This window comes from Oncorhynchus nerka, linkage group LG14, assembly GCF_034236695.1.
Source record: "Oncorhynchus nerka isolate Pitt River linkage group LG14, Oner_Uvic_2.0, whole genome shotgun sequence".
In the NCBI taxonomy this organism is placed as follows: domain Eukaryota; kingdom Metazoa; phylum Chordata; class Actinopteri; order Salmoniformes; family Salmonidae; genus Oncorhynchus; species Oncorhynchus nerka.
This window is the reverse complement of record NC_088409.1, coordinates 70,765,208-70,790,128: the sequence shown is the minus strand read 5'-3', so window position 1 is coordinate 70,790,128 and position 24,921 is coordinate 70,765,208. Positions and strand designations below refer to the sequence as shown.

Genomic DNA, 24,921 nt, shown 5'->3' with positions numbered 1-24,921 from the left:
TTTACATATTACTGTAAGTGGGTTATTGATTGAAAGAGACTGGACAACCCACGGGGCACAAAGGAGAATTTTTTTTTAGAAAGAAACACAGGAAACCACCCCTAAGGCACAACTTTGCCCGCAGCACTGTTGTGCTGTCTCTACACATCCAGACATTCCTGTCTGTCGGCCCACATATTCTCATCCACATCACACCAGATATTTTCCCTTCCAATGCAACGTGGAAATAATCTTTTGGAATGCCTTATCCATCCTCTGCAGGCGTCTACATGCTGCATACATTGCAGCCAGCAGGGTCATCTGTGTGTGTGGCTGACGATCGTACACCTTCCACCTCCATGCTGAAAAGAACTCCTCAATTGGGTTAAGGAATGGTGAATAAGGTGGGAGGAATTCTATGAGCATCCTCGGGTGGGTCACAAACCATTGCCTTATGATGTTTGATCAATGGAAACTCACATTATCACAAATGACCACATACTTTGGCAAATCCTCTCTAAACAGACCCCTCTCATCATCAGGGAAGAGAGTCTCTAAAAGGTTGAGTAGATGCTGGGTGTTGTATGGCCCTATAAGGGGGATATGGGTTAGGACACCATGCTCCGAAATAGCAGCACACATGGTGATATTTCCTCCCCGTTGGCCTGGCAAATCCACAGTAGCTCTGTGACCGATGATATTCCGACCCCGCCTTCTGCATTTGGTCAGGTTGAAGCCAGCCTCATCCACGTATACAAAGTTGTGAGAGGGTTAACTTGATCCCAACTCCATTATACGCTATATCCCAGAACACACAGTTTCAATTTGTTTTGATAAGGAAGAGTGACATAAAATTTACATATATTGCATGTTCCTTCCACAGCAATGGAAATGTGTGCAGTTTATGCTTACTGTACTATGTATCACTATAAAATGTTGCTGTAAAGTAGTTACATAGATATATGTTTTACCTGTACATACTGGTACCGTAGCTCCTTAACTCTGTCCTCATTCCTTTGGAATGGTACACGGTACAGCTGTTTCATACTCATCTGGTTTCTATGCAGCACCCTGTCGATGGTTGAGATGCTAATTGTATGGATGTTTTCAAAGACATCGTTGTCTTCTATAATGGTCCTTTGTATTTCCCTGAGTCTCATGGCATTGTTTGCTCGGACCATGGTGCAAATAGCCTCCTCCTGTTGAGGTGTGAAAAGGCGTCCTCTGCCACCGGTTTGAGGTAATCTTGCAGTCCTATGTGGGGAAAAATGCAGTGATGCATCGCACACTTTCACATAGACAAAAACTATGCGAACACACATTTTACTGCAAAACATACAGGTGGGTGCATGTAAGGTGCAGTATGTATCTGTATAGAGTATATTTCTGTATGCTGTGAAATACAAGTGGACTACTGTAAGATGAAGCATTGTAGGAAGTATACAGTATACTGCTTATATACAGTAACAGTGCACTGTACATTGGTGGACATACCTGTTCTCTCTTTGAAACGTTTGAACTATTGAGGACACGGTTGATCTCCCAATATTCGGCTGTACCCTTCGACCCGCCTCAGCCATTGTAAGGCCATGATTGACAACATGGTCTACAATAGTGGCCCTTATGTCATCAGATATGCGCCTATGTCCTCTTCTGCCTCTTCCTCTGTTTTGCTTTCCACCACACATCCTTGCTCCTCTTCTTCCTCCTCTTGGCTGTTGACCCTGTTCGTTTCTTGGTCCATCCATTATTGGAAAATTGCAACTCTGTGTTGTGGTCTGTCTATATATGCTTGCCAATTGATTCTTCATGAGATGCACCTTTGAGCAATTTAGACAACTGGTTGATTGTTGGTTGAACTAACACTTTACATTCCTTCATGAGTGAGGGTCAATTTCACCTGCACGATTCATCAATTAACGTTTTTGTACAAAAGGTCTAATAGAAATGTGTAAAACTATGCTTGACAGTTTATGACAAATAGTTCAACAATTTTGCATGTAATGGCTTATGCAAGGAACTAATGCCTAGATGTTTTGAGGGGTAAGACTATTCAACAGAGAACCATCTACTATATTTTGATCAACATGACATGAGCAATTGATAATGTGGACACTTGTACATTATCAATTGCAATTTGTTCAAAGGAATAAGAAATTGCTTTAACCTGTTGCGACGAGCAATCCCGTATCCAGGATCCTATTTATAGCCTCAAGCTCATTACCATAACGCAACGTTAACTATTCATGAAAATCGCAAATGAAATGAAATAAATATATTTGCTCTCAAGCTTAGCCTTTTGTTAACAACACTGTCATCTCAGATTTTCAAAATATGCTTTTGAACCATAGCTAAACAAGCATTTGTGTAAGAGTATTGATAGCCTAGCATAGCATTAAGCCTAGCATTCAGCATGCAACATTTTCACAAAAACAAGAAAAGCATTCAAATAAAATCATTTACCTTTGAAGAACTTCAGATGTTTTCAATGAGGAGACTCTCAGTTAGATAGCAAATGTTCAGTTTTTCCAAAAATATTATTTGTGTAGGACAAATCGCTCCGTTTTGTTCATCACGTTTGGGTAAGAAAAAACCCGAAAATTAAGTCATTACAACGCAAACTTTTTTCCAAATTAACTCCATAATATCGACAGAAACATGGCAAACGTTGTTTAGAATCAATCCTCAAGGTGTTTTTCACATATCTATCGATGATAAATCATTCGTGGCAGTTTGGTTTCTCCTCTGAAGAAATGGAACGCGCATGGACCTGGAGATTACGCAATAATTTTGACGCAGGACACCGGGCGGACACCTGGTAAATGTAGTCTCTTATGGTCAATCTTCCAATGATATGCCTACAAATACGTAACAATGCTGCAGACACCTTGGGGAAACGACAGAAAGTGCAGGCTCATTCCTGGCGCATTCACAGCCATATAAGGAGACATTGGAACACAGCGCCTTCAGAATCTGGGGCATTTCCTGTATGAAATGTCATCTTGGTTTCGCCTGTAGCATTAGTTCTGGGGCACTCACAGATAATATCTTTGCAGTTTTGGAAACGTCAGAGTTTTTTCTTTCCAAATCTGTCAATTACATGCATAGTCGAACATCTTTTCGTGACAAAATATCTTGTTTAAAACGGGAACGTTTTTTATCCAAAAATAAAAAGAGCGCCCCCTATCTCGAAGAAGTTAATGATGTGCACAAGTGACTAGATGATTTGGAATTTGTACAAGTAGTATCAAGAATTGCACTTTTGATCTAAGAAATGCACAAAAGCGACTGAGAAAAACTGTAATAAAGAATAATAAGATTATAGAATAAAGAATCAAGTTATTTTCATAGATATTGTTCTTCTTTTCCAGTTGCTCCTGAGGTGACGGTGGTGGGATATGATCAGAACTGGTTTGTTGGTCAGGAGAATGTGAAGCTGGACTGTGGAGCCAAAGCAAACCCACCTGCCCACCACTTCTCCTGGACCAGGTCAGGGTCCTCTAGCTAGCAGCTTACCCACCCACTACACCCCACAACATGCTATACACAAACCGCATCACAAATAGCACCCCATTGGTCAAAAGTAGTGCTCTATAATGGGAATAGGGTGCCATTTTGGACGCACGACTACTGTGATCATTGCTGGCTAGTAATATCCAGATAATGTTTATATCCCTGTGTTTGTATATTCTTTACAGGTTGGATGGGCCGATGCCTGATGGTGTGGATATAGTGAACAACACTTTTAGTTTCACTCGTCCTCTGGAGAGAAATGACTCTGGACTGTACAGGTGTGAGGTGTACAACGACATCGGTCCACGCAGTCATGACGTTCACGTCTGGATACAAGGTGAGAGAGTATGGCCTTCGTTAAACCCTTCAAACAGAGTTCTCCCACCATGACACCAGAGGAGAAAAGAGCAGCATAAACACACACTATCAGCACCAAAGGTTCAAACTGTTGTGGTTATGACAACATTAGATATCTGTGATAAGAGAGGTAGTGTTTCACGCTGTTTGTTTTTGGGAACACAGTATGCACTAATATGCAACAATATGCCTGCTTGTCAATGGGACCACAGTGTGCAGACATTTAGCCCTTTTTTGTTTATCTTGTTTGTTGTCCAAGGTTATTTGTCAGGGTTGGACACAATGAATGACATACAGATACAGTAACAGACTCTAGTATATTCCCTCCTCATGAAATAGGATGTGTGCTCCATGCTCTGCTGTAAGAGCTGCATGGAGTTTCCATTCTCTCATCAAGAGATTACTAATTATATTTACTTTAATTTAATACACATTAATTAATGTCTGACTCGCGAAACAGACAGAGGATTTCCCCCCCAAAGCTCTCGAAACATAGTTTTTATAAATTTGGCCTCACTTGGCTACGGTACTGGGCTGTTCTGATGCAAGGGAACACTGCTTGGAGAACACACAGCCAGCAGCTTCCCCATCCCTCCTCCTCTCCCTCCTCTTGTCTCCCTCTCCTCTCCTCCTCTCTTTACGTTTGGCTCCTCTATTATTCTTTAGGTATGGAGCATGAGAACTGTGCTCCCCATTTTCCTCCTTCTTCTAATCTATATCCAAACATAATGACTGCTACTCTTAGACACATTCATCCAAGGCATACAATCTCTCTGGTTTCTCACTGAGAGGAGAGCGGGAGAGCAGGCGGTCAAATCAAATTGTATTGGTCACATACACATAGTTAACAGATGTTAATGTGAGTGTAGCAAAATGCTTGTGCTTCTCGTGCCGACAGTGCAGTAATATCTAACAATTCCACAACAACTACCTAATACACACAAATCTAAAGGGATGGAATAAGAATATGTACATATAAATATATGGATGACCGAGCGGCATAGGCAAGATGCAATAAGATACATCTCTTACATTACTCATCTCATATGTATATACTGTAAGAGAACATTATTAAAGTGGCATTATTTCAAGTGACTAGTGATCCATTATTAAAATGGCCAATGATTTGAGTCTGTATGTAGACAGCAGCCTCTCTGTGTTAGTGATGGCTGTAACAGTCTGATGGCCTTGAGATAGAAGCTGTTTTTCAGTCTCTCGGCCCCAGCTTTGATGCACCTGTACTGACCTCGCCTTCTGGATGGTAGCAGGGTGAACAGGCAGTGGCTCGGGTGGTTGTTGTTCTTGATGATCTTTTAGGCCTTCCTGTGACATCGGGTGCTGTAGGTGTCCTGGAGGGCAGGTAGTTTGCACCCGGTGATGCGTTGTGCAGACCGCACCACCCTCTGAAGAGCCTTGCGGTTGAGGGTGGTGCAGTTGCCGTACCAGGCGGTGATACAGCCCGACAGTACAGTTGTGGCCAAAAGTTTTTAGAATGACAGAAATATTAATTTCCACAAAGTTTGCTGCTTCAGTGTCTTTAGATATGTTTGTCAGATACTATGGAATACTGAAGTATAATTACAAACATTTCATATGTGTCAAAGGCTTTTATTGACAATTACATGAAGTTGATGCAGAGTCAATATTTGCAGTGTTGACCCTTCTTTTTCAAGACCTCTGCAATCTGCCCTGGCATGCTGTCAATTAACTTCTGGGCCACATTCTGACTGATGGCAGCCCATTCTTGCATAATCAATGCTTGGAGTTTGTCAGAATTTGTTGGTTTTTGTTTGTCTACCCGCCTCTTGAGGATTGACCACAAGTTCTCAAGCTTTTTTCCAGATGCCCCAAACAATCGAAAAGGGGATTCATCAGAGAAAATGACTTTACTCCAGTCCTCAACAGTCTGTACCCTGTACCTTTTGCAAAATAACAGTCTGTCCCCAATGTTTTTCCTGGAGAGAAGTGACTTCTTTGCTGTCCTTCTTGATACCAGGCCATCCTCCAAAAGTCTTCGCCTCACTGTAAGTGCAGATGCACTAACACTTGCCTGCTGCTATTGCTGAGCAAGCTCTGTACTGGTGATGCCCCGATCCCACAGCTGAATCAACTTTAGGAGACAGTCCTGGCACTTGCTGGACTTTCTTGGGCACCCTGAAGCCTTCTTCACAACAATTGAACCGCTCTCCTTGAAGTTCTTGATGATCCGATAAATGGTTGATTTAGGTGCAATCTTACTGTCAGCAATATCCTTGCCTGTGAAGCCCTTTATGTGCAAAGCAATGATGACGGCACGTGTTTCCTTGCAGGTAACCATGGTTGACAGAGGAAGGACAATGATTCCAAGCACCACCCTCCTTTTGAAGCTTCCAGTCAGTTATTCAAACGCAATCAGCATGACAAGAGTGATCTCCAGCCCTCGTCAACACTCACACCTGTGTTAACTAGAGAATCACTGACATGATGTCAGCTGGTCCTTTTGTGGCAGGGCTGAAATGCAGTGGAAATGTTTTTAGGGATTCAGTTCATTGCATGGCAAAGAGGGACTTTGCAATTAATTGTAATTCATCTGATCACTCTTCATAACATTCTGGAGTATATGCAAATTGCCATCATACAAACTGACGCAGCAGACTTTGTGAAATTTTATATTTGTGTCATTCTCAAACTTTTGGCCACGACTGTATGCTGTTAATTGTGCATCTGTAAAAGTTTGACAGATTTAGGTGCTTGAAGAGGCGCTGTTGCGCCTTCACCAAACTGTCTGTGTGGGTGTACCATTTCAGTTTGTCCATGATGTGTACGTCGAGGAACTTAAAACTTTCCACCTTCTCCACTACTGTCCCGTTGATGTAGATAGGGGGTTGCTTCCTCTGCTGTTTCCTGAAGTCCACGATCAACTTATTTTTGTTTATCGTTGAGTGAGAGATTGTTTTCTAACACCACACTCCGAGTGGCTGTCTCCCTGTAGGCTGTCTCGTCGCTGTTGGTATTCAAGCCCACTACTGTGGTGTCGTCTGCAAACTTTAGGATTTGAGTTGGAGTCGTGCATGGCCACGCAGTCATAGGTGAACAGAGAGTACAGGAGGGGGCTGAGCACGCACCCTTGTGGGGCCCCAGTGTTGAGGATCAGCGAAGTGGAGATGTTGTTTCCTACCGTCACCACCTGGGGGCGGCCCGATAGAAAGTCCAGGACTCAATTGCACAGGGCGGGGTTGAGACCCAGGGCCGCGAGCTTAGAGGGTACTATGGGGTTGAATGCTGAGCTGTAGTCAATGAACAGCGTTCTTATGTAATTATTCCTCTTGTCCTGATGGGATAGGGCATTGTGATGACAATTGCATCGTCTGTGGACCTGTTGGGGCGTTATGCAAACTGAAATGGGTCTAGGGTGGCAGGTAAGGTAGAGGTGATATGATCCTTGACTAGTCTCTTAAAGCATTTCATAATGACAGAAGTGAGTGCTATGGGGCAATAGTAATTTAGTTCAGTTATCTTTGTCTTCTTGGGTACAGGAACAATGGTGGCCATCTTGAAGCAGACTGGGGGAAGGAGCGATTGAATATGTCCGTAAACACACCTGCCAGCTGGTCTGCGCATGCTCTGAGGACGCGGCTAGGGATGCTGTCTGGGCCAGCAGCCTTGCGAGGGTCTACACGTTTAAATGTCTCACGTCGGCCACGGTCCTTGGGCCGTGTCGGTGGCACTGTATTATACTCAAAGCGGGAAAAAAATGTGTTTAGTTTGTCTGGAAGCAAGACGTTGGTGTCCGTGAATTGGCTGGTTTTCTTTTTGTATTCCGTGATTGCCTGAAGACCCTGCCACATATGTCTCGTGTCTGAGCTGTTGAATTGTGACTCCACTTTGTCCCTTTACCGACCTTTCGCTTGTTTGATTGCCTTGCGGAGGGAATAACTACACTGTTTATATTCAGCCATATTCCCAGTCCTCTTTCCATGGTTAAATGCGGTGGTTTGTGCTTTCAGTTTTGCGTGAATGCCGTGATCTATCCACGGTTTCTGGTTAGGGTAGGTTTTAATAGTCACCGTGGGTACAACATCTCCAATGCACTTCCTCATAGACTTACTCGCTGAGTCAGCGTATAAATCGTTGTTATTCTCTGAGGAATATTTCCCAGTCTGCATGATCAAAACAATCTTTAGCGTGGATTCCGATTGGTCAGACCAGCATTGAATGGTTCTAGTCACGGGCACATCCTGTTTGAGTTTCTGCCTATAGGACAGTAGGAGCAAAATGGAGTTGTGGTCGGATTTGCCGAAGGGAGGGCGGGGGAGGGCCATGTATGCATCGCGGAATTTAGAGTAGCCAGTGTATTGTCCGCGCGAGTGCTACAGTCAATATGCTGATAGAATTTAGAATTTAAAAAGTTTGCTTTGTTAAAATCCCCAGCTACAATAAATGCAACCTCATTATATATGGTTTCCAGCTTACATAGAGTCCAGTGAAGTTCCTTTAGGGCAGTCGTGGCATCTGCTTGAGGGGGGATATACACAGCTGTGACAATAACCAATGAGAATTCTCTAGGGAGATAACATGGGCGGCATTTGATTGTAAGGAATTCTAGGTCAGGTGAACAAAAGGACTTGATTTCCTGTATGTTGTTATGATTACACCACGGTCCATCTGTGAGTTGGCCTGGTTCGGACTGGAGCCCTGTTCACTCAAAAACTAAGAGTGCTCCCCAGATTATACCATATTCGCTATATAGTGCACTACTTTTGACCAAAGCCCTATGGACCTTGGTCAAAAGTAGTGCACGATAAAGGTTATAGGGTGCCATTTGGAACGTGATCTAAAGCTTGCTTGACACGCTGTCCAGGAAGGACTTGCACTGAGCAATTATCTAGCCTCTCCAAGCCAACAACATGGAGGAGTCCGGCATATGCCGCTTCTCTCACTCTAAGCCCCTGTGGACATAGATGCATCTAGGCCTAAGCCACAGTAGCAGGCATACAGGCAGAGCATGTTGTATCATCCCCTGCCCTTCTCCTTCGTGGCTGTCTCGGATACACTGTGATGTTTTCACAGTGCCTTGCATGGCGCTGCAAGTGTTTCTCCCCACCAGCAGCATCTCATTGACTGTGTCCCAAATGGCACCCTATTCCCTATACAGTGCACTACCTTTGACCATGGAAGGTGTACAGTGCATTCGAAAGTATTCACACCATTTGACTTTTTCCACATTTTGTTATGTTACAGCCTTATTCTAAAATGTATTAACTTGTTTTTTTCCTCATCAATATACACACAATACCCCATAATGACAAAGGTAAAACTAGTTTTTAGACATTTTTACTAATGTATTAAAAATAAACTTAAATAACAAATTTACATAAGTAGACCCTTTACTCAGTACTTTGTTGAAGCACCTTTGGCAGAGATTACAGCCTCGATTCTTCGTGGGTATGACGCTACAAGCTTGGCAAAACTGTGTTTGGGGAGTTTCTCCCCTTCTCATCTGCAGATCCACTCAATCTCTGTGAGGTTGGATGGGGAGCGTCGATGCACAGCTATTTTCAGGTCTCTCCAGAGATGTTTGATTGGGTTCAAGTCCGGGCTCTGGCTGGGCCACTCAAGGACATTCAGAGACTTGTCCCAAAGCCACTCCTGCGTTGTCTTGGCTGTGTGCTTAGGGTCATTGTCCTGTTGGAAGGTGAACCTTCGGCCCAGTCTGAGATCCTGAGCGCTCTAGAACAGGTTTTCATCAATGATTTCTCTGAACATTGCTCCATTCATCTTTCCCTAGATCCTGACTAGTCTTCCAGTCCCTGCCGCTGAAAAACATCCCCACAGCATAATGCTGCCACCACCATGCTTCACCGTAGGGATGGTGCCAGGTTTTCTCCAGATGTGATGCTTGGCATTCAGGCCAAGGAGTTCAATCTTGGTTTCATCAGACCAGAGAATCTTGTTTCTCATGGTCTGAGAGTCTTTAAGGTGCCTTTTGGCAAACTCCAAGCGGTCTGTCATGTGCCTTTTACTGAGGAGTGGCTTCCGTATGGAAGTGCTACAGAGATGGTTGTCCTTCTGGAAGGTTTCCTCATCTCCACAGAGGAACTCTGGAGCTCTGTCATAGTGACTATCGGGTTCTTGGTTACCTCTCTGACCAAGGCCCTTCTCCCCCTATTGTTCAGTTTGGCTGGGCGGCCAGCTCTAGGAAGAGTCTTGGTGGTTCCAAACTTCTTCCATATAAGAATGGAGGCTACTGTGTTATTGGGGACCTTCTATGCTGCAGACATTTTTCTGTACCCTTCCCCAGATCTGTGTCTCGACGCTCTATGGACAATTCCTTCGACCTCATGGCTTGGTTTTTGCTCTGACATGCACTGTCAACTGTGGGACCTTGTAAAGACAGGTGTGTGCCTTTCCAAATCATGTCCAATCAATTGAATTTACCACAGGAGGATTCCAATCAAGTTGAAGAAACATCTCAAGGATGATCAATGGAAACAGGATGCACCTGAGCTCAATTTTTGAGTCTCATAGCAAGGTGTCTGAATACTTAAGTAAATAAGGCATTTCAGTTTTTATTTGTAATAATTTAGCAAAAATGTCTAAACCTGTTTTCGCTTTGTCCTTATGAGGTATTGTGTGTAGATTTATGAGTTTTTTAAAAAATTTAATACATTTTAGAAGGCTTTAACGTAACAAAATGTGGAAAAAGTCAAGGAGTCTGAATACTCTCCGAATGCACTGTATATTGTGCCTATTGGAGCCTATATTGTGCTCAGTGCTCCCCATCATACACCATGTCCCTCTCTAGCTACCAGGATGAGATGGCACTGCAGTGGATAGCTGCTGTCTTACGGGCTCCTCACCAATTCTGCTATTTTGTGTGTTTTTTTACGTAAACTTTTTTGTACATAATATTTTCGGCATCATTTCCTATGACCTCGTATACATCGACTCGATAATGGTACCCTGGGTACATAGCCAAGTTATCGTTACTCATTGTGTATTTATTCCTCATATTATTATTTTTCTATTATCCATTTTTCCTCTCTCAATTGTTGGGAAGGACCCGTAAGTAAGCATTTCACTGTTGTTTACAAAGCATGTGAAAAATCTGATTTGATTTGATATGAGGAGGTCCAGCCGTGGAGGTTGGGGGTGGTTGTCTTAAGGCTAAGGAGGAGGCGTTATATATTAGCTCACTGACCTTGAGCTGCCTCTCCCCTCCCCCTTATCCCCCCTTTAGATTATCACTGGTCCCTTAGTCACTGCTTTATAATTGCAGGTTAGTTAGATTCTCACTCAGTCAGGTAAATTGCAGCCATGATGTAATTAGCTGAAGGCTATGCTTGCTGCCATCCTGATTGTATTTGATCAGTCGTAGCTAAGACTCCAGTGTTAAGGAGAGATACAAAGCTGTCCTAGTGCAGCTTAGACTCCAGTATTAAGGGGAGATACAAAGCAGTCCTAGTGCAGCTTAGATTCCAGTGTTAATTGGAAATACAATGAGGTCCTAGTGCAGCTTAGATTCCAGTGTTAATTGGAGATACAATGCGGTCCTAGTGCAGCTTTCAGTGTGTTTTTGTAGTCAGGCTCTTCATGTGTCTCTAGATACAGGCTGCTTTTTGTCCTGAAGGGAGGTCAATATTCAGACACAGTAATCCTCTCTCTGGCTCTCTGTCTCTCTTTGTCTGTCTCTGTGTCTCTATTCGCTGTCTTCTCTGGCTCTGGGTGTCATCACAGTAACTAGCCACTGAAGGACAAACCAGAGGCAGGAACCTCGCATCGATCACACACTGCTTAATCTTCTCAGATGACTTCCCAGAGAGAGGGGAAGAACAAATCACACGCATGCACGCGTGCGCACTTACACACACACACACAGTCGTCTTCCCCTCTTAAATCCACATATTCTCTTTACTTTCCACCAGAGTCACTCACTCCTTTACAGAGGCCAGAGTCACTCACTCCTTTACAGAGGCCAGAGTCACTCACTCCTTTACAGAGGCCAGAGTCACTTTACAGAGGCCAGAGTCACTCACTCCTTTACAGAGGCCAGAGTCACTCACTCCTTTACAGAGGCCAGAGTCACTCACTCCTTTACAGAGGCCAGAGTCACTCACTCCTTTACAGAGGCCAGAGTCACTCACTCCTTTACAGAGGCCAGAGTCACTCACTCCTTTACAGAGGCCAGAGTCACTCACTCCTTTACAGAGGCCAGAGTCACTCACTCCTTTACAGAGGCCAGAGTCACTCACTCCTTTACAGAGGCCAGAGTCACTCACTCCTTTACAGAGGCCAGAGTCACTCACTCCTTTACAGAGGCCAGAGTCACTCACTCCTTTACAGAGGCCAGAGTCACTCACTCCTTTACAGAGGCCAGAGTCACTCACTCCTTTACAGAGGCCAGAGTCACTCACTCCTTTACAGAGGCCAGAGTCACTCACTCCTTTACAGAGGCCAGAGTCACTCACTCCTTTACAGAGGCCAGAGTCACTCACTCCTTTACAGAGGCCAGAGTCACTCACTCCTTTACAGAGGCCAGAGTCACTCACTCCTTTACAGAGGCCAGAGTCACTCACTCCTTTACAGAGGCCAGAGTCACTCACTCCTTTACAGAGCCCAGAGTCATTCACTCCTTTACAGAGCCCAATAGTCACTCACTCCTTTACAGAGCCCAGGGCCACTCACTCCTTTACAGAGCCCAGGGCCACTCACTCCTTTACAGAGCCCAGAGCCACTCACTCTTTAACAGAGGCCAGAGCCACTCACTCCTTTACAGACCCCAGAGCCACTCACTCTTTTACAGAGCCCAGAGCCTTTGCTGTTTGTCCAGACACTTTACTTATTTAATTAATATGCTCTTTCAAAACAACGTCTTAGAATTTCAATTAAGCTTTTTTGTAAACTGTCATTTTCTAACAGGTATATAAACATTAGTGTATTCTATTTGTTCTGTATTCAATTATTATACTGTGTCACCAATCAGATTCATACTAAAGACATTGATTCCTACAGATTATTAACTGATATTAAAAAAATATATTCTGTCATGCCATTCCCTCCCTCCATTAAACCTCATCTCTGCCCCCCCCCCCACCCCCTCTCTTTCTCCCCCATCCTCTATCCATCCTTCAGATCCTCCCCCCACCACGGCACCAGTCCCTACCACCTCTACTCCCCTCTTCCTGGACACCAGTGACACCAGCATGGCCCCCAACAAGCGGCGAGGAGCGAGCGGCCACTTCACATCCCCCACCCTGGCCTCCCTGTCAGACAGCAGCCTGGGTACCATAGTGGGCGGGGCTGTGGGCGGGGTCCTGCTCCTGGGGTTGCTGCTGATCCTGGGCGGAGCTTGCTTCATGCGCCAGCGGAGGACCTTCAGGGGGGACTACTACACCAAACAGTACCTGGGCCCCTCCGACATGCAGAAGGAGTCCCAGCTGGACGTGCTCCAGCCCCACGAGCTGCAGGAGGTCTACGGGGACAGGCACAACTCTACCTGCAAGGACAGCCAGGAGCTGAAACCCAAGCCAGGACTGGGAGGGGACATAATTTATCCCAATGACATCAAGGACAAGGAGGACTGGGGCGACGGCCACAGGGGCCTCCGGGAGGGCAACTACCCTGTTGAAAACCACAACAACATCCACCACCCCAAAGGGCCGCTCGTTCACACTCCCACTGTGACCAACGGCTCCCCCTACCTGCCGGAGGACTGCTATGACAACGGCACAGACAGCGAGTATGTGTCCCACATGGATGGGTCTGTGATCTCACGCAGAGAGTGGTATGTCTGAGCGCTACAGGGGAGCTGGAAAATACCTTTTGGCTCAAAATGACTCGGTGAGACAATAATTTAACAGGAGTTGAAATAGATATATTATAGAGAATTTGTCAATTCAATAAACAGACTCTTCTACACAAGAATGAACATTCCCGGCTCATTTGTGTGCTCTGACCCCAAGGACTTCCATATGACTTCCATATGGAGTGTGTTATAATGTCGTAGCATCTCAACAGATGATCGCAGGCTGGGAATGGCAGTAATCTGCTGTCATTATCCGCTTAACTTTAGAACTAGGGTTCATTTGGCAAGGGTTTCTCTGTACTATGTTGTTTCAACAGATGTGAGTGGTTCACTTTGTCGTTCTGCTTTTATGTATTTAAACACCTGTCTTACGTCATGAGTCTGGCATTTCAGCCCTCATTAGTGAAATATTTCTATCCCTTTTGAAAATTCTAAACTATGTGCCCATATGTTGCATCAATTCAAACCCCTCATATTCAATGACATTTCCAAAACAATTGCCTGTAATCATATGACTTTATGACTTTTTCATAAAGGTTACATTCTGATTGCTTGTTGCTGTTGAGAGCACCTAAATCAGATTATATTTTAGTTTTCAAACTGTTATACAGATGTGAAAGGGAAAAGGATTCAACAACGTGACAAAAAGGGAGCAATTTGCCAAGTTTATGGTTCTAGACGACAATAGAATATATCCACATGTTGTGAGCAGGATGCACAGTGATACTGTCAGGACTATGGGACGTGATAAGACACTTTTAAGCACATCGGAGGAATATATCTCAAGGTTTGTATCTACTTAGGACAGTGTATTGTTCTTTAGCATTGGTGGCACATTCTAGATTGTGTCCCATATGGCACCCTATTCCATATACATTCAGTGGCCAGTTTATTAGGTGCACCCATATAGTCCTGACTGTCATCAGAATGACGCGATAGGAACCAGAATTTGTCGGACCAGGCAAAACTCAGTGTGTGTCAGTGTGATATGTGATGGGTTTTTCCAGTACACAACCAGGCACCATGACATGGTTTTGTCCCAAATGGCATCCTATTCCATACATAGTGCACTACTTTTGAACAGAGCCGTATGGGCCTTGGTCAAAAGTAGTGTACTATATAGGGAATTAGGATTCCATTTGGGAATGAGTCCATGACATGAGGTTGTAGCTACTAAAGGGTTGACATCACCAGTGATTCTATCTCCATTAGCTGGTATTGACCTTCCATTTCCTGTTACTGCTCAGCCGGTAGCTTCGTTCTACCTGAGAAACTAAAGGATCAAAGTGACCTCTCCAAAGCCTCGCCGTTAAAGGAAAGATCTCTTCAGTCAATTGGTCGGGTGGAGGGGAGCATGTATACACTGACTGTTGGAGGAGGGGGTTGTAGAGGGGGAGATCTCCCTGTGGCATTTCAAGATGGGGCTTGGCTTTAGCCTGAGGTTTCTTTGTTTCTTCTTCTGGGGTTTTGCAAATTGAGGGCACACTCTTTTTAATTTGATCCTTCTTTTTTTTGTTGCTCCCAACCCTTTGGTGGCTCATAAAACACTTGTGTATCACACACACACTCCACATGCTGCCTGCTTCCTAGGCCACTCCAACCCTGTCATGTTCAAAGCCCAGCCTTCACCTCAAAGTTTTAGCTTTTTAATTAACTTCTCTTCTCTGGATGGACTTGGCGAATGTTTGACCTCAGTGACGTGTAGAGCATCTGTGTATGCAAGCACACTCATGTGTTTTTATCTGTTTGAGTCAAGGATTCAAGGCTTTTCTTAGCTTAGCTACTGCTCAGACATCCACCCAGGGGTTGTGGGCACGTAGGTTAGATACAATGCAGGGATAGATTCTCATGTCTTTGACTGTTTGTCTGTACACACAATGTGAGGTTAGCTTGGTTTTACTCCCTGTTTTGAACATTTGTCCAAATACAGGCTGACCTTTGACATGTAATTTCATTGAGAGTGGAAGAAAGTGATTGAATGTTTAATTTGGCAAAGCTTTTGTTTTCAACTTGACCTTCTTTGGAATGGAAATATATTAAGTTATTGTTGTGCCTATACTGCCTTCATTTAATTTGAATCCTTTATGGTTTATTCTTCTGCTTATGTATATATGTTCATGGTTTTTATGTGTGATGATTCATGTGTTGATTTAAGTCCTGAAGGCCCCTGGAGAGAAAGGTTGGTGCCTTATGCCTTTTTATGTACTTTTTTAATTTTTAATATTTATGATTTTGTTGCTTGTTTTTAAACCAGCACAGTTGACTTAAGGTGAATTGTTTAGCCTTATACACACAGACTCTTGTAGCAACTTAAGTTACAATGTACCTGATAATTGTATTTCACTGGAAAATTACATGGGTAGTACTAAGCAGGCCAGAATCATAGTCAATGTTATTGTTTTGAAAATATGCTGGCTTTTTTTTATTCTTTATTAAAAAAACAAATGTTTTGTATTTTTTTGGTCTGAAATTGTCACAGTGCATTAGATTATTTTATATTATTTTTTAAATGTTATTTCACCTTCATTTAACCAGGTAGGCCAGTTGAGAACAAGTTCTTATTTACAACTGCGACCTGGCCAAGATAAAGCAAAGCAGTGCGACACAAACAACACAGAGTTAACAAACGGGATAAATGGGATAAACAAACGCACAGTCGATAACACAATGGAAAAATCTATATACAGTGTGTGCAAATGTAGTAAGATTAGGGAGGTAAGGCAATAAATAGGCCATAGTGGCGAAATAATTACAATTTAGCAATTAAACACTGGAGTGATAGATGTGCAGAAGATGAATGTGCAAGTAGCGATACTGGGGTATAAAGGAGAGAAAAAAGAAATGACAATATAGGGATGAGGTAGTTGGGTGGGCAATTTGCAGATGTGTGTACAGGTGCAAAGATCGGTCAGCTGCTCTGATAGCTGATGCTTAAAGTTAGTGAGGGAAATATAAGACTCGAGCTTCAGTGATTTTTGCAATTCGTTCCAGTCATTGGCAGCAGAGAACTGAAAGGAAAGGCGGCCAAAGGAGGAGTTGGCTTTGGGGATGACCAGTGAAATATACCTGCTGGAGCGCGTGCTACGGGTGGGTGCTGCTATGGTGACCAGTGAGCTGAGATTTTAGAAAGAGGGTCCAGATTGTCTAGCCCAGCTGATTTGTAGGGGGTCCAGATTTTACAGCTCTTTCAGAACATCAGATATCTGGATTTGGGTTAAGGAGAAATGGGGAGTCTTGGGCAAGTTGCTGTGGGGGGTGAAGGGCTGTTGACCGGGGTAGGGGTAACCAGGTGGAAAGCATGGCCAGCCGTAGAAAAATGCTTATTGAAGTTCTCGATTATCCTAGATTTATCGGTGGTGACAGTGTTTCTTAGCCTGAGTGCAGTGGGCAACTGGGAGGAGGTGCTCTTATTCTCCATGGACTTTACAGTGTCCCAGAACCTTCTTGAGTTTGTGGTACAGGATGCAAATTTCTGTTTGGAAAAACTAGCCTTTGCTTTCCTAACTGCCTGTGTATTGGTTCCTAACTTAGCTCAAAAGTTGCATATTGCAGGGGCTATTCGATGCTAATGCAGTATGCCACAGGATGTTTTTGTGCTGGTCAAGGGCAGTCAAGTCTGGAGAGAACCAAGGGCTATATCTGTTCTTAGTTCAATTGTTTTTTAATGGGACATGCTTATTTAAGATGGTGAAGAAAGCACTTTTAAAGAATAACCAGGCATCCTCTACTGACGGAATGGGGTCAATATCCTTCCAGGATACAGGGTAGCCTAGTGGTTAGAGTGTTGGACTAGTAACCAGAGGGTTGCAAGTTCAAACCCCTGTGCTGACAAGGTACAAATCTGTCATTCTGCCCCTGAACAGGCAGTTAACCCACTGTTCCTAGGCCATCATTGAAAATAAGAGTTTGTTCTTAACTAGTTAAATAAAGGTAAAATAAAAAAATACCTGGGTCAGGTATTAGAAAGGCCTGCTCGCTGAAGTGTTTTAGGGAGCGTTTGACAGTGATGAGGGGTGGTGATTTTACGGATGCAGGCAGTGATCGCTGAGATCCTGGTTGAAGACAGCAGAGGTGTATTTAGAGGGCAGGTTGGTCAGGATTGTATCTATGAGGGTACCCGTGTTTACGGATTTAGGGTTGTTCCTGGTAGGTTCCTTGATAATTTGTGTGAGATTGAGGGCATCTAGCTTAGATTGTAGGACGGTCAGGGTGTTAAGCATATCCCAGTTTAGGTCACCTAACAGTACAAACTGAAGATAAATGTGGGGCAATTAATTCACATATGGTGTCCAGGGCACAGCTGGAGGCTGTGGGGGGGTCTATAACAGGTGGCAACAGTGAGAGACTTATTTCTGGAAAGGTGCATTTTTAAAAGTAGAAGCTCGAACTGTTTGGGCACGGACCTGGATAGCATGACAGAACTCTGCAGACTATCTCTGCAGTAGATTTCAACTCCACCCCCTTTGACAGTTCTTGGCTGAAAATGTTGTAGTTGGGGATGGAAATTTCAGAATTTTTGGTGGCCTTCCTAAGCCAGGATTCAGACATGGCTAGAACATCAGGGTTGGCGGAGTGTGCTAAAGCAGTGAATAAAACAAAATTAAGGAGGAGGCTTCTGATGTTAACATTGTAATGCCCGGGGTGGAGTGGAGGAAGAAGTCTGGCGCAGGAAACAGAGAATTCAGAGTAGCGATACTTTTTTATTCACCACACTGTTGAAAATGACGCCACTCAAACAAATGCCCCAAAACACAGGGGAACTAAACAGTCCAGAACAACACACGTCCACGCAAGACCATGACTTACAGGTGTGCACAAAAGTACACAGAAAACAATCCCGCACACCCAGCAGGCGGGCCGGCTGGATAATAAAGCCCAACCAATTAACCTAACTAAACACAGGTGTAACGAATAAACAGACAAGGGGGAAAAAAAGGATCAGTGGCAGCTAGTAGGCTAATGACAACGACCACCCGAACAGGAAGGGGAGCCACCTTCGGTAGGAGTCGTGACAAACATGCATGAATCCAAGGCATTTATGGTTACAGAAGTCAACAAAAGATCGTGCCTGGGGAATAGGAGTGGAACTGGGGGCTACAGGGCCTGGGCTAACCTCTACATCACCAGAGGAACAGAGAAGGAATAGGATAAGGGTACGGCTAAAGGCTATAAGAACTGGTCGTCTTGTGCATTGGGGAAAGAATAAAATGAGCAGACTTCTGGGCGTGGTAGAATAGATTCAGGGCATAATGTACAGACAATGGTACGGTAGGATGTGAGTACAGTGGAGGTAAACCTAGGCGTTGAGTGACGATGAGAAAGGTCTCTGGAGGCACCAGTTATTAAGCCAGGTGAGGTCTCCGCATGTGTGTGTGGTGGGAAAAAATAGCTATCTAAGGCATTTTGAGTGGGACTGAGGGCTCTACAGTGAAATAAAATAATAAGAACTAGCCAAGACAGCAGTAGACAAGGCATATTGACATTAGAGCAAGGCATAAAGCAAACACAGGTGTTGTTCAGAAGAGCTAAGACAACGGGTAAATGGCGATGAATGGGCAGAGCGGGTTAGTTAGGTACATACAGGACCTGAGTTCGAGGCTGGGGCCGACAGGTAAACAAAATGAGGTACCGTGTTATTGGAACAGTCCAGGGAACATCAACTGTGTAGCCGAGTGATCATAGGGTCAAAAGAGCAGCAATAGGTGAGTCAGGGTGCCGTTCGGTAGTCACTAATACGCTAGGCGAGCAGGGGACACAGCGTTCAGAAAATCTAGCGGGCCGGGGCTAGTAGATTTACACAGATATTAGTGCTCAAAAGTTTGTGACTAATTATTTGGTTGCCAATTAATTAGTTATCTGTTTGTAATAAGAATATCTTATCTGAATCATACTGAACTGTGTTGACCCATAGGTTTATATTCTCATCTCTGTTGCAGTGATAGTCAGCAATATCTTTAACCTCAAATCACATATCAGGAACAAACAAGAGCTTTATGGGTATAATAAGAACAGGTTGTTTGTTTTTCTACTAATAGTTTTATTTCTTGGCCCATTTAGTGTAATCTGATTGCATTGGAAGAGGCTGAACGGTGTGTCTCAAATGGCATCCTATTCCCTATATAGTGCACTACTTTTAACCATTGCCCTATTGGACAGAAGCAAAGAGTGGAGCGCCCGAGGGGCCCGGATCAAAAGTAGTGCACTATATAGGGAATAAGGTTCCATTTGCATCCACTTTGAAAGGACAAAGGTGTTCCCCTCTCTCAGACCCTAACCCATCTATCTCTGTCACGCTCGGCAGCCTTCACTGCCCACACCTTTGTTGATCAGTTGCTGACACATCACCCCTCTCCTGTCTCATTCAGCACCCTCTCTATCACTGGCCTACAGAATAGACCCACTCTCTGATGGACAAATGGATCACACCTGTACTGGGATAGGTGGTTGGGTTTGGTTTCTGAACCTGTCCCCAAGCCCATTAGTCACCAATGAGGTCTTGAGTGATTGCTGCGAGATGAGTCCCATTCTTTTATTGACCTTGATTTGGTGAAAAAATAAAGCCTTATTCCATGAAGTTTCAGAGCGGGTGTTTCCTCTGCACTTTGGAATGAATTTAATAGAATATGGTGTAATGTATTCATATCCCACTTTTATTTACCATGATAAATGCAAAAAAAAAAGTATTGCATCAAACTGCATGATGTTCACAAAAAGGCCCCTTTGTTACATAATCGTTCTGTCGTATGCCAGCTCAGATCTTCAATTTGGCCTCTTCTTCCTCTAAGTGTTAGTATCTAATCCTCTGTGTTAACCTGCTTCTGGAGGTGGCATGAAGAGTATCATTGTCTGTTATTCAACTAAGCCAGAGTGACACTCACTCCCCTCCAGCCCAGATAAAGAGAGAAACCAGATCTAGTATGTCAGACTGAAATCTCCCCTCTTTCAGTCTTGGAGTCTATCCCAAATTGCACCCTATTCCCTATATAGTACACTATTTTTGACCAGGCCCCACTACATACGGAATAAGGAGCCATTTGCGATACAGCCTAACTCTGCGTTCATCACTTGACTGGCCACAGTGGCCCCGGCCGTTCCAAACACACCCGCTCTATTACTGTCACGTTACCTGACCGGGATAACCCTGGCCTAATTCATCATTGTTACTATCTGCATGTTTGTACAGGCTGCAGGAGTAAATAGCTCTGTTGGTGGGCTTCAGTTGTTCTCTCTCTCTCTCTCTCTGTCTCTCTCTCTTGCAGCTGTCTGCTAGAGTTTTTTTTCTTGGTTTGTGTTTTTTTCACGCTTAACGAATCTGTCAGCGAATGTGTTTTGCTTTTGTTAACTTATACAGCAGCCAAAACTTTCAACATTCTTGGTAGACCCCACCCAATGTTTGAGTCTTTCCATAAACAACCCAACAATTATTAGCTAATTAACACAAGCAGTGCACCAGGGAGAGAACATGGGAGAGAAGGTCTAAGAACATCAAAGGCCACAGCTGATATAGCTGAACAGAGAAATAGTTTGGGCTCATGGGCTCGGAAATAACTAAATGCTGCAGAGGGTGGGAGAGTGCAGCACAGTTACAACAAAAATGTTGTCAAGGTCCACCCCCGGCCACGCCAGCTCTCCTTGATGTGATGTAACGAGGACTGCGGACTGCAGAACACCTACAGCAGAGATGTCATGGCAGAGTGAGAAGCAACTCTCTGCTGTCTGTCAGGTGGGTGTCGTGATCTGGTCATACTGCCCAGTTTGGAAACAGGAACCCCTCAGTCCCAGATGAACACATGGGTCAGTGCTGCACCTCTGACCGTGAGAGAGAGACGGGGCGCCAGACGAGGGGGAGAGCGGGGCGAAAAAGGTTCTCCATACATCAGCAGTGGAGTGCTGTCTCCACGGCGACTTGGTTCAGTGCACTTCATAAAGCAGGCCAGGCCATGGAGAGGGTTAAGGGTTTACTTCTGAAGCCTTTGTTTTTCACCATTTTCCTTCCCTCTCTATAAAACTGCCATTTCTCTTTCTTTACGTGTTTGGCAGACATCATGTAAGCCTGAAAACATGCAGTATCTACTAAAAAAAAATGTTTCTATACTCCCCTAGTCACTTGACCTTTTCAAATCATACATGTGGCTGAATGTGGAGTACTTTAAGTCATTTGCATGCGTGAAACTTCTTTGACAAATACCCGTGAAATGAACAGGGCAATTTAGGAAAGAAAGAAGCAGCCGTTTTTGTTTGAATGAATCAGTGGATATTCATTGTTTTCGGCTAAAGGGTTGTGTTCGGTAAAAGACTAGGCAAGGACAGCACAACAAAAGCCCTTTTGTACTGAGCACCTCCTCTGAGACTGGGAGTAAAGACAATGAAGGTTTTCATACTGAGGGCCTTTCACAGATTATACTCTATCGTAGCTCTGCTGTTCCCAGCCTGCTCTCTCTCTCTCTCTCTCTGCTGGATGAGAAGATAGCTGTGTTTGTCACAAAGTTTTAAAGAGAGGGTGGAGAGTGATGGGAGCTTACAGTTGTGGCCAAAAGTTTTGAGAATGACACAAATATTCATTTTCACAAAGTTTGCTGCTTCAGTGTCTAGATAGTTTTGTCAGATGTTACTATGTAATACTGAAGTAAAATTACAAGCATTTCCTAAGTGTCAAAGGCTTTTATTGACAATTATATGAAGTTGATGCAAAGAGTCAATATTTGCAGTGTTTTTCAAGACCCCTGCAATCCGCCCTGGCATGCTGTCAATTAACTTCTGGGCCACATCCTGACTGATGGCAGCCCATTGTTGCATAATCAGTGCTTGGAGTTTGTCAGAATTTGTGGGGTTTTGTTTGTCCATCCTTCTCTTGAGGATTGACCACAAGTTCTCAATGGCGTTAAGGTCTGGGGAGTTTCCTGGCCATGGACCCAAAATATCGATGTTTTGTTCCCCGAGCCACTTAGTTATCACTTTTGCCTTATGGCAAGGTGCTCCATCATGCTGGAAAAGGCATTGTTCTTCACCAACCTGATCCTGGATGATTGGGAGAAGTTGCTCTCAGAGAATGTGTTGGTACCATTCTTTATCCATGGCTGTGTTCTTAGGCAAAATTGTGAGTGAGCCCACTCCCTTGGCTGAGAAGCAACAACACACATGAAGGGTCTCAGGATGCTTTACTGTTGGCATGACACAGGACTGATGGTAGCGCTCACCTTGTCTTCTCCGGACAAGCTTTTTCCAGATGCCCAGACAATCGGAAAGGGGATTCATCCGAGAAAATGACTTTACCCCAGTCCTCAGCAGTCCAATCCCTGTACCTTTTGCAGAATATCAGTCGGGGTGGTGCCCCGATCCCGCAGCTGAATCAACTTTAGGAGACAGTCCTGGCACTTGCTGGACTTTCTTGGGCACCCTGAAGCCTTCTTCACAACAGTTGAACTGCTCTCCTTGAAGTTCTTGATGTTCTGATAAATGGTTGATTTAGATGCAATCTTACAGGCAGCAATATCCTTGCCTGTGAAGCCCTTTTTGTGCAAAGCAATGATGATGGCACGTGTTTCCTTGCAGGTAACCATGGTTGACAGAGGAAGAACAATGATTCCAAGCTCCACCCTCCTTTTAAAGCTTCCAGTCTGTTATTCGAACTCAATCAGCATGACAGAGTAATCTCCAGCCTTGTCCTCGTCAACACTCACACCTGTGTTAACGAGAGAATAACTGACATGATGTCAGCTGGTCCTTTTGTGGCAGGGCTGAAATGCAGTGGAAATGTTTTTAGGGGGATTCAGTTCATTTGCATGGCAAAGAGGGACTTTGCAATTAATTGTAATTCATCTGATCACTCTTCATAACATTCTAGAGTATATGCATATTGCCAGCATACAAACTGAGGCAGCAGACTTTGTGAAAATTAATATTTGTGTAATTCTCAACTTTTGGCCATGACTGTGCAGTACTACCATACTCTACTTCAGGCATACTGTGTCTATTCTCAGAGTCCAGATGTGCAGTATGGTCGGTACTGTCTTTGGATACCATAGGTCTGTCTATCAGGGTTTTATGACAGCCATGAGCCAAATGCCCCTTTAATAAAATCCACCATTATGCATATCTACATCCCAGGCCTGCAGTAGCTAGCCTGAGTGCCAGTCTGTTTGTGCTATCATGCTAAATCCTTGTCACTTGGAAAGAGCACAACAAAATCTGGGAACAGGTTAAGCTACTTCAACACAAAAACATTGACATGCTGCAATGAAGGCAGGCAGGGGCAGAGAGCTGCTTTCACATAGGTCGGATCAACCTCGAATTGCCCTCATGGTATGCAAGGGGCTGGGATTAGAATGGGTGGGCAGTCATCGCACTGGGACGTTACAAGACCCCCACATCCCCGACATTGTTCTCAGTGCTGGAGCACATATAATCCTCAATGCATTTAAATCCTTCAGGCCCAAACACTGCAATGGTCCCTGGGAAATAGCCTACAAAAAAACAACAGAACAAGGGAGAGCAGGTGGAGGTGGCGGCTCAGATACTACTATAGTAGTAGGATTGGCCTGGTGTCAAATATACTGTCCATACAGTACATAACTGGGTAATGTATTTGACCAAAAGGAACATAATACATTCCGATATCCTAAGACATAATTGTCCTGACTGACGCAACAAACTAGCGAAGATAGTCAGAATTAGTGTGCATCCCAAATGACACCCTACTTTTGACCCGGACTGATCTCTGTTCAAACGTAGTGCACTACACTGCAATAGGGTGCCAGAGAGCACCATCTGTCTAGTGATTTCCCCTGGCTGCCTGAGAGGTTGTCTGTCGGCCATGTTGTTGTTCTTCAGAGATCAGCTGCTGTTATCCTTAGCATTAAAGCTGTGTTTATTCCACCTGTCCTCTGGCTGTCTGTCACTCAAAACAGACAGGCACTCCTCCTGACAGACAGCTGAGGAGTAGCAGGAGTAGACACCACACCACACACTCCATGTCTCATCCCTCCTCTCAAACATAGTGCTCTGCTGTCTGTTTGCTTGACGGACTGACAGTATTGTCTCCATATAGAACACTTGTTATAGTGTCTTTGATTGTCTCCTTGCTCTTCTCTACTGCCAGCTGTGCCTTTGTACACGTGACACCACACATCATATGACTCCTGCTTTGATGAAGAGGCTCACAGCCAAGAGAGTTGTCGGTTTTGTTTGAGCACCACTTGAGATTGTTGTCTCAGATATAAGTTCAAAACCCTAATGCACTGACAGTGCTATATGCCTGCTTTCACTACTGCTTGGAACTTGCTCTCTTG

General features: G+C 44.2%; 1 protein-coding gene across 1 annotated transcript in view; it reads left to right on the top strand.

Moving 5' to 3' along the window:
• The window catches only part of LOC115141811 (nectin-3-like protein), a 70,452-nt gene extending 54,365 nt beyond the window's left edge, over nt 1–16,087 (top strand). The window contains exons 5-7 of the mRNA XM_029681032.2: nt 3,351–3,468; nt 3,678–3,829; nt 12,961–16,087. Of these exons, the coding sequence (XP_029536892.1) occupies nt 3,351–3,468; nt 3,678–3,829; nt 12,961–13,622 (932 nt within the window). The 3' untranslated portion in view covers nt 13,623–16,087. The remainder of the gene's footprint in view (nt 1–3,350; nt 3,469–3,677; nt 3,830–12,960) is intronic.
• The last annotated feature ends 8,834 nt before the right edge of the window (nt 16,088–24,921 follow it).